General features: G+C 42.4%; 1 protein-coding gene across 1 annotated transcript in view; it reads right to left on the reverse strand.

The window, feature by feature from the left end:
• Positions 1-10,299, reverse strand: part of Sav1 (salvador family WW domain containing protein 1) — a 20,534-nt gene extending 10,235 nt beyond the window's left edge. The window contains exons 1-3 of the mRNA XM_021201755.2: positions 9,840-10,299; positions 7,423-7,866; positions 1,029-1,299 (exon numbers count right to left, since the gene is read on the reverse strand). Of these exons, the coding sequence (XP_021057414.1) occupies positions 1,029-1,299; positions 7,423-7,866; positions 9,840-9,933 (809 nt within the window). The 5' untranslated portion in view covers positions 9,934-10,299. The remainder of the gene's footprint in view (positions 1-1,028; positions 1,300-7,422; positions 7,867-9,839) is intronic.
• Between the last annotated feature and the right edge of the window lie 431 nt (positions 10,300-10,730).

The following is a 10,730-nucleotide window of genomic DNA, read 5'->3' on the forward strand; positions in this document are numbered from 1 at the left end:
AAAAAAAAAAAAAAAGACCACGGCTATAAGACAGCAAACCATAACCATGGCCTTAGTTCTTCATGAAGCCATTCAATAAATGCTAAGTGCCATTAAATGTAATCAGTGGAACAAGAGTTTCAAGGTTGAATCACTAAATATACAAATGTATGATGTTTATAGCAATACACCAATAATGCCATCTTTGTAGGTGGTAACTCCAAAATGTATTCTCATGATTTTAATGATTCTACAAAATATATCACTACCTGCCAGAACCAACAAACTGTATTAGACCAGATGACCCCAGGCAGTATCTATCAGTGTGCTTATGACATCTGACCCCCTTGTCCTCAGGTCTTGCACCTTAAGCATTATAAGTAAATGCTTTTTCACTATTAAGCAAATAGTTTTATATTTACTTGAAGTACAGTGTCTATTTATACTTACAGCAATCTCAATTGGTTAATCAAGTTTCAAGAGCTCAACAGCCACATACGACAACTGACTACATTATTAAATAGATAGCATAAGACTTAAATATCATTCAAAACAAAATAGCCCAAAGAATTACTGGTTGATTTATTAAAAAGCTAGACTGTTTTGTTGCATTCCAACTTTTTCCTCGGTAAGAACAACAACAACAAAAAATCATGTCTGAAGTTGAATAAAAACAGTAAGATAATGTCAAAATTTCAAAGTATACTTTGACTTAATAGGAGGTGGGTCTGACATGGGAATTTAAAATGAAGAGACAGGTGTTGTATTAGCTTCAACTTCTGACTAGCTACAAAAACATTCTGACATCTCTTCTAATTAAAATCTGATCACCAAGATATATTTGTTTCAACTTGCTCAAAGAGAATATACTTTACTTTTAAAAGCTTATTAAACTTATTATTAAAATAGATTTAGGATAAATATAAATTTTGAGAAATCACTTTAAAATCTCAAGCTTCAAGATGCTTATCCCTTCAAAAAATGTGAGATCAAAATCTAACACAGGATATTCTCAAAACAGATAGCTGAAAATGAAGCCACTCCTTTACCTGGGAGCACAGGGGTGCCTGTACTGAGCCCTTTTATTGGTGTGATCCACATAATAGGTTCCAAATTCTGATGACTCCACTCGTTCCCACCCAGGAGGAAGTCCTTCTCGTTCAAGAGGATGACTCCAATGAGTTGTGTTTGTGTTATGATCTATGTAGTACTTCCTCCCTCTCATTGTCCAGTCCACAGACCAGCCAGGAGGAAGGGGTAAATCTTCAGATCCATGGTTAGTTAAATTCCCTAAAGATGTAGCAGTGACTCTCCCAATACCTGAGGAGAAAAGGAAATGGAGGAAGTACTTGAATACCTGTTAAACCTTATTACTATGTCAATATAAAACGTTCACAAAATTCACACTACTATTAAATCAGAAAGGAAGAGCTAAATTTTGAAACAAATTATGAGTTTTAGCTTGTTTAAATCTTCTATCACTGAGGCACAGAAACACTTAAATATTTATACTGCTAAAGGAAAAGTGAAGAAAGAAAAAATCTCCGTCAAGATTTAAGATTTGACATTTCATCTAAAACAAAACAAAAAAGTAAACTTGTAAACTTGTAAAACCATTCCAAGTTTATAATTTTTTTTTTAAAAAAATCTTGCTGTGCCCTAGAATTAACTAATATTATCAAGGCAGGTTATATAGTCAACATGCAAAAATATACATCAAATAGCCACATGCTGACCACAAGCAGAAATAAAGTTAATGAAATAACACCACTTATAATGGCTCTAAAAATCAAAAAGTCAAGTTTCCAACTATCTGAAGTATATATTTTAAAATATATACTATATATTTAATATATTCGGCTAAGCAAAATGTTTAACTTTAAGATATAGCGATAACCTCATTTTCAACTCACTTGAAATTACACTGACAATCATAAACTGACTGAAATGTCAGAATCCCCTGCTTCTATCAGAAGAGCAGTGTTTTCTGTCAGTCATTTCAGTATCTATGGAAACAGCAATGACAAAAAGTAATTCAGAAGAAACATTAAAATGAAGGCAAATGCTTCTCCTCAAACTACGAAATTCTAAAGGGGAAATGTTAAGTTTATAAATATATACAAAAGGAGGAGATGTTAAGTTTGTAAATACATACAGGTTATTGGCAGGTGGTTTAAAAACAGTATTCTCTTAATATACAACATACAAATGGTAAATGCAAAAAGCTAGTTACTACAGCATAGTCTTATAGAAAGGCTAGCAATAAACCAATATTGACATTGTAGGTGACTATGCTACTAGATGCAGAGCAGAGCAGGTCAGAGCAGAATTCTGGACTATGGAGCTATACACACAAAGCTGCTCTCTACTCTCTACCCTGAGAGAAAGCCAGGCAGGGCAACTCTTGCCTGTAATCCCAGCACTTGGGAGACTGTGGTAGAAAGAACGCCACAAATTAGAAGCTATCCTAGGCTGCACAGTGAGTTCCAGGCCAGCCTGAGCTAGAGAGAGACCCTGTCTCACCCCTTTCCACCCCATCCCACCCCAAACAAGGAGTGAAAAAAGTGCAGGTAACGTGCTTCCTGTATATAATTATACTTAAAACAGTCCTGTGCTTCACCATCCCAGACTTCCTGGTATTCACCTGTCTGTGAGCAATAATTTATGACAGAAAGGATGGTGTGTGATTTCTGATAGTAAGATAGGAAAGGCCATGCAGCTCTGTCCTTAGCAAGCTCACGTGCTTCCCCTGAATTACCCGGGGGAAAGCCAGCTGTTCTAGTGCATCTGATGAGGAACTGAGGCCTCCAGCTAAAATTAAAGTCTCTTGCTAACAGCTTTGGGAGTGCTCTCGAAAACTATGTGCATCTAAGGAAGTGGCTCTGACTGCCCTGGTGAAACACTGATATAACGGAAACATGAGCGAGAGGCCTCCAGTTACAAACAACTAACTGGGTACAACCACTCTGGAAATTAGTCTGGCGGTCCCTCAGAAAATTAAACATAGTTCTACCAGAAGATCAGGCAATACCTCTCCTGGGCATATACCCAGAAGATGCTCCAACTTATAATAAGGACACATGCTCAACTATGTTCATAGCAGCCATATTTATAATAGCCAGAAGCTGGAAAGAACCCAGATGACCCTCAACAGAGGAATGGGTACAGAAAATGTGGTACATTTACACAATGGAGTACTACTCAGCTATTAAAAACAATGAATTTATGAAATTCTTAGACAAGTGGATGTATTTGGAGGATATCATCCTNAGTGAGGTAACCCAATCACAAAAGAAGTCACTTGATATGCACTCACTGATAAGTGGATATTAGCTCAGAAACCTAGAATACCCATGATACAATTTGCAAAACATATGAAGTCCAAAGTGTGGATCCTTCTTAGAAGGGGGAACAAAATACCCATGGAAGGAGTTACAGAGACAAAGTTCGGAGCAGAGACTGAAGAAATGACCATCCAGAAACTGCCCCACCTGGGGATCCATCCCATAAACAACCACCAAGCCCAGACACTAGGCAGATGCCAACAAGAGCTTCCTGACAGGAGCCTGATATAGCTGTCTTCTGAGAGGATCGCCAGTGCCTGACTAATACAGAAGTGGATGCTCACAGTCATCCATTAAATGGAGCACAGGGTCCCCAGTGAAGGAGCTAGAAAAAGTACCCAAGGAGCTGAAGGGGTTTGCAGCCCCCTAGGAGGAGGAACAATATGGAATGACCAGTAACCCCAGAGCTTCCTGGGACTAAACCATCAATCAAAAACACATGGTGGGACTCATGGCTCTAGCTGCATATGTAGCAGAGGATGGTCTAGTCGGCCATCAGTGGGAGGAGAGGCCCTTAGTCCTGTGAAGATTTTATGCCCCAGTATAGGGGAATGGAATCCCTGGGCCAGGAAGCGGGAGTGGGTGGGTTGGGGAGCAGGGGGAAGAGGGAGAGGATAGGGGTTTTTGGAGGGGAAACTAGGAAAGGGGATAACATTTAAAATGTAAATAAAGAAAATGTCTAATTAAAAAAAAAGAAACAAAACAAAAAAAAAGGAAAAAACTGAATTCCTTCTGACATCCTATTCACATAAACTCAAATGTCTGCTATGTCACTGAGTTTAGAGTAGCATACAAAAGAAAATCAACAGAGATGAGGAAAAAAACATATGTACACATACATGTATTTATTCTTATTTTCATAAAATGATGAAATATAAGAATACAGCAAAAATCAATGAAACTGATGATTTACAGAAGGAAGGATATAATGATAGAGATGATTTTGTATCCCTAGATGGCCCAGAACTATGGGTTATCTCATATGTCAAACTCACAGAAATCTGCCTGCCTCTGCCTCCAGAGTTCTGGGAGTAAAGACACAAGCCACCACCCCAGACCAGTGCATAGCATCTGAACACATATGCTCGTGGAGGTCTAAGAGGCTTATGGCTTAGATCAGGCGCCTTTTCTCATTTGCTCTCTCAACACTTTTTGGGACAATGTCTCTCAATGAATCTGAAGCTCATCAATTGAGTGAGGCTGGCTAGCCAAGGAGCTTCAGAGACCGATCCATCTATCTCTGCCTCACACCAACTGCTAGGTTACAGAAGCACGTCACCATTCCTGCAAGGTTCTAGGGATCTGAACTCAGGCCCTCATGCTTGCTCAGCTAATACTCTACTGACTGAGCTATCTCCCCAGACCTTGTGCGTTCTTTCTAAATGAGATTGGGATGTGGTTCTAAAGTCTGCCTTTATTACAAAAACTATGTCCTATTGCTCTACATAGAAGAGACTAGTAGAAACTTACAGTATTTCCTCGATTTTATTTTACAAATCGGAACATTAAAGCACACTTTCAGTCTTGTATGTCATTTCTTCCCATTTTTAAATATGGGAAGTTAAGGAGGAAAAGGATCACAGATTGAGTGTCCCTTATCCAGAGGCTTGTGACCACAGTGCTTTGGATTTTGAAATTGATGTGTGTGTAATATACTGGCAAACACACCAAATCTGAACATCAAATTCATGTATGTTTTACATTTCTCTTATAAAAACAGCCTGAAGATAATTTCATATAGTATTTTCAGTGCAGCTGCCATTTTGACAATGAACTATGAACTACTCCCATAATCCCAGCACTAGGAAGACAGAGGCAGGAGAATCATTGCAAATTTGAAACTAGTCTGGGCCACACAGTGAATTGCAGACTACCCTTAACTCTACAGTGAGACTGTATCTTAAAACACATACACATATGCATATACAAAACAAGGTTTGAAAAACTGTCTCAATGTGATGTCATGGACATGCTCAAAAAATTTGGATTTTGGAGTGTTTCACAGATCAGGTTTCTGGAGTTGGAATATTCAATCTATTTGAGCTATCAGTGAAATGTGAAAGTAAGTACAAAGAACTGAATAAATTAGCTACACCCACAGTTCTTAACCTGTGGGTTGTGACTCCTTTGGAGGTCGAATAACCTTTTCACAGGGGTTGCCTAAGACCATCAGAAAACACAGATGTTTATATTATCATTCTTCTTCTTTTTTTTTTTCCTGGTTTTTCAAGACAGGGTTTCTCTGTGTAGCCCTGGCTATCTTGGAGCTCACTTTGTAGACCAGGCTGGCCTCGAACTCAGAAATCTGCCTGCCTCTGCCTCCCGAGTGCTGGGATTAAAGGCGTGGGCCACCATGCCTGGCAGTATATTATCATTCTTAACAGTAGCAAAATTAAGGTTACAAAGTAGTAATGAAAATTATGTTATGGTCAGGGATCACCACAACATGAGGTACTGTATTAAAGGTTCACAGAATTAGAAGGTTGAAGACCACTTATCAATATTAACAATAAATACAGCTATTGATTCTGCTCTCCAGCTAATGAACTGTGTCATCAGTCTCCAGATGAACTAACTCACTCAGTCATTTACTTTATTAAGCATGTCCTTTGTCCTAAGGTGCTATGCTCATCATGTCTGACACTTTCTCCCTTCTCTCTCCATCCCTATTAGGATCCTAGTCCTATGAATTTGGATGTTCCACTTTCCTCTGTCCCTTCTAAATCCTGAAGCAGATCTTCATTAACTTGCTTTAAAATGTTAACCACTGGGGGCTGGGGAGATGGCTCAGAGGTTAAGAACACTTGCTGGTCTTGCAGAGGACATGGGTTCTGTTCTCATATGGCAGCTTACAAGTGCTTATAACTCCACTTCAGAGGATCTGATGCTCTTTTAGTAATTTAGCACAGTGCACATACACTGCATGCCTAGTGCCTACAGAAGCCAGAAGAGGGCGTCGAATCCCCTTGAACTGGAGTTACAGGTTGTGAGCTTCCACATAAACACTAGGAAATGAACCCACTCCTCTGAATGAACAGCCAGTACTCTTAAGCACAGAGCCATTGCTCCAGGCACTGATCTTGAGCTATGCAATGGCTTATTTCAAATCTAAACTTTCTGTTGGACCATGAATCTCCATTTCACCTTAATATCATATTTCTTAAAATACATAGGAATATAGTCTCTTACATTTAAGCCACCCCTTCGGTTTGCAGTGGGTATTCCCAATTTTCAACCTAAAATGTCTTTCTTCTGCCTTGTTAATGTTCAGTCCAAACTCAAAGCCTACTCCAAACTTGCTCTGCTCCTTGGAGCGTGCATTCCTTTAAGCAGTCCAGTTATACTGATCTTTCTCTGCCCCCTCAACAGTGAGGACCACAAAGTATAACCATGAGCTGTTTCAGAGCTATTAAGTGTAGGCTGATTTTGTCTCACTAAATAAGGTACCCCAAGAGGATTAAGAAAATGCTAAACATATAATTAATATTAAATAAAAGCAAACTTCATGGCTGATACAGTTATGTTCCAAACTGTTAAGTCAGTTTATTAGAAGCTGTGGCCACTAAAAAGCAAACCAACCTCACACATTTATCTTTACCCTGCCAAATTTAAAGCCTAACCATTACTAAATAGGATAAAAGTTCTCTTTTTAGCTTCTACCAGTTCATCTACAGTAATGGCCAGTTTAGAAATCAAGTGGAACTGCAACATTCCTTAATCCCCATCATGGAGGAGTACTTCCAGATCAAGGGATAAAGGAAGTGCCAGCACTTCCTGCCTGTTACAAAAAAAGGCATGTTTGACACAAAGTTAGCCATATACTCAGTCTTTTTAACCAACCTGGGGAATAGTAATTGCCTACAAAAAGCCAAAAATATGATGACATAGAGAACAGACACAAGAAGTCTGTCATTCACTATAAGTTAAAATCTACCAGCAAGCAGGAGGAAGCAAGAATGGCAAAATGGAATGTTTTCCCTCTAGGAGTATGGTTTGGTTTGGTTTGCTTTTTTTGCTTTCCAAGAAAATCCACAGATCACCTTTTAAATTAAAATATCAGCATGAATAAACCAATGTGCTGTTTATTATATGACATTACCTGAAGTGTGCCTCCCCTGATTCTGTGGCGTTCTTTGGAAGAGATCATGGTTGTACTCATAATATCTGTAGTCTTCTTGTGCACGATCTCCAAGTGGCCGCCTTCTCTGACCATCAAAAAAGCTATCTGAATAGAAGTATCGGGAGCCAGAGTCTCCATTCTCAACAGCAAAATTAACTTCTGTCAAAAATGACTGTGACGAGCCACACTCTCGAGGGACATCCGCTAGGCTCCTGACAAGGTAGGAAGGCGCTGACAGTCTGTTGCTTTCTCTCCTCATTACTTCATGAGGCGTCCTTTGAACTGGAGTTCTCAGAAAACTCTGGTTTCTTGAAACTACGCCATCTCCAGACGCTGAGAAAGCACCGGCACTCGGATCTGGGAGACAGAGGTCAGTCCGCCTGGGAATCGTTGGGCCGTGCCGAATGAATGAAGGCATGAGATCTACAATAAAACAAATGTAATCACCATTTCATTATGTCAGTACACTGTTATTTATGTCTACTATCCCGAGATCAAAATAGCTAACAAAAGGGCATAAGAAAACAGATTTTAAATTTAAAGACAATACTAGAACTTTAAATTAAGATTATTTTCCCAAGCAAATACATTTATAATCTGCATTAATGTGCAGATGTAAACTCAGCTACAAATGAATGGATGCTGCATATTGCCAAACATGATACAATGTCATTAAGACTGAAAATAATCTAACAAACCAATTCTGTCACCAGTACCAGCATCATGTATGACACCAGTTTGGTGTTTTCACTTAAGTATCACCAAGAATTTTTCTTCACAAACACAGTTTTATTAAAATAAAAAAATGCAAAAGTCAGATTTCCTGTAAAAGATTTTTTATTAGTAGTATTTTGTCTTTCCACTGGGAATTACCCAGTTCTAAGCACAATTATCAAAACTAGAAAGCAAGACCCTTCAGTGTGGAAATTGAAAAATAAAGTCATCTAAATCCAAAGATGCACACAAATGCTGAATCTACTGAAAAAGCCTGGGAAGGGCTGCTTTAGCAGAGAACCCAAACCAGGGTAATGGCTGCTGAAATCAGAGTGTGCAATCTCTGATGTTCTTAGAAAGCAACTACCTTAAAATGTGAAATCTGGGTATAGAGCACATTTTCTGAATTCATTAAATCAATGTCACTAAGTATGTCAGAAGCTAACACTACAATAACTTAATACTGGAATAATTAACTGTCGATGACACAAACTCTGTATGGAGTCATTCACTAAAAGACTCAACAAGTGGCATGACTTCAAATGATGCTTAATAAACTTTATTTGCAGCAAAAGGCAAGCTATCACCTAAAAAAAAAAAAAAAAAAAAAAACAGAAAAACAAGCTCTTAAAAATGGTTTCAGTTACTGACACATCCACGCCACCGACTGTGTTATCTAGCACTCTCCACCTCTTTCTGCGGGATCTTGGGCAAATACTAGGGACCTCTGTGAACAGCTTTCCCAATTACAATAGGAGGTAATGCTTAATTTAAGTCACACGGTTATTTCCAGCTTCCAAGAAGGAAACTTACACAAGGGGTCCAGCTCCTAGAATGAGAACCAAAGGATTAGCTCTCAAAAACTATTCTGACTACCCAAGAATTTTAAAAAAGGAAAAATCAAGGCGTTCAAGTTAAAAATTCAAATATTTTAAACGGAACATATGCCGGAAAGAGGGATAAAGTTAGTGACTTGCCAGGTGTGGCTGAAATTATTCTGAATACTTTGCTTGCTTTGTTTTTTGTTTGTTTTTGAATGTAAGGAGTGAAGCCTAATCCCAATAGTTTAATGGCTTGTCTGCTCCGGGAAATGAAGACTTTGGGTAGTGGCTACAAGTATCAGGCTCTTTGCCTCACAAGTCTGTGTCCTGCTGCAGGACTAAGGAATCCAGTCGCTCGCGTGTGTGTGTGTGTGTGTGTGTGTGTGTGTGTGTGTGTTTTACTTAGGGCGCTGGTAGTGGCTACAAGTATCAAGTATTAGGTTCTTTGCCTCACAAGTCTGTGTCCCGCTGCAGGACTAAGGAATCCAGTACTGTGTGTGTGTGTGTGTGTGTGTGTGTGTGTGTGTGTGTGTGTGTGTATGTGTGTGCTTTACTTAGGACGCTGGTAGTGACTACAAGTATCAAGTATTAGGTTCTTTGCTTCAAAAGTCTGTGTCCCGCTACAGTACTAAGAAATCCAGCCGTGTGTGTGTGTGTGTGTGTGTGTGTGTGTGTGTGTGTGTGTCTCGCCCACGATGGTCGCAAACGCGGGGCCCGCCCCGACGTACCCAGTAGAGAGGTGCCCGGGTCGAAGCACTTTTTCCCCAACACCAGGGACAGCCAGGCATTTTCCAGAGTCGGTCTTCCAGCACCACCCGAGGCTGCGCCTGGTCCCCACCCGCCACCGCCCACGACACTCACTCCGCAGCAGGGGCGACGTCTCCTTCTTCACGTACTTGCCCTGCACCTCGGCCGGCTTAGACACCTCGTTTTTGGTTTTCTTGCGGGACAGCATCCTCGCGGACGACGCCCGCCGCCGCCCCAGCCGCCTCGCTAGGGCCGCGAGCCCGCCGCCCGCCGCCGCCTCCCGGGCCGCCGCCGCCGCCTTCGCCTCGGGTCTCCGCCGCCCGCGCCCGCCCGCAGGCTCCGCCGCATGTTGGCCGCGCTAAGCGCGCCCGCCGCCGCTCAGTCGCAGGGCAGCTCCTCCCGGGAAGTCAGCCGGCTCAGCGACGCCGCCCGAGGCCGCCTTGGGACAGGGCCGCGGCCGCCCACCAGGGCCATGGTCCGCCGCCGGGAGCCGCTACCGCTGCGGCCACCGCCTACGTCCGGTAAACTTTCCCCGCGCCGCTGGGAATGCTGGGAAAGCCGACGCGCACGGGCCGCCCCTCCCCCGCCGGGCGCGGACGCGGCTGCGTGCGGCGACGCGCGGCGGGCGGGCGGGCGGCTAACGGGCCGGGTGTGGCGACCACCGCGGCTCTCAGTGCGGCTGCGCGGGCCGGCTCCCGCCGCTGGCGAGCCGGAGTCCGGGGGAGCCGGCTGGGCTGCGAGCCGCTCCCGCCTCGGACTTGCCGACCGCCCTGCTGCCCGCAGCCGCACGTCCTGGTTGCGGAGGGAAGGCGGCCCTTGGGTGTGCTGGGTTGATGGGGACGCTGGACCGGACGACAGCCAGGGCTACACCGAGTAACACGGATGCCTCTTCTGGTGACAGCGTGACCACTGTAAAAACTGAGCCTCCGTTTCTTCTGTCCTCTTCTCTCCCCCAGCCCTTGGTAGCCCACCCCGTTTTATGCCCCCCATCCGCGCGTTCGGATT

This window comes from Mus pahari, chromosome 7 (assembly GCF_900095145.1).
Source record: "Mus pahari chromosome 7, PAHARI_EIJ_v1.1, whole genome shotgun sequence".
In the NCBI taxonomy this organism is placed as follows: domain Eukaryota; kingdom Metazoa; phylum Chordata; class Mammalia; order Rodentia; family Muridae; genus Mus; species Mus pahari.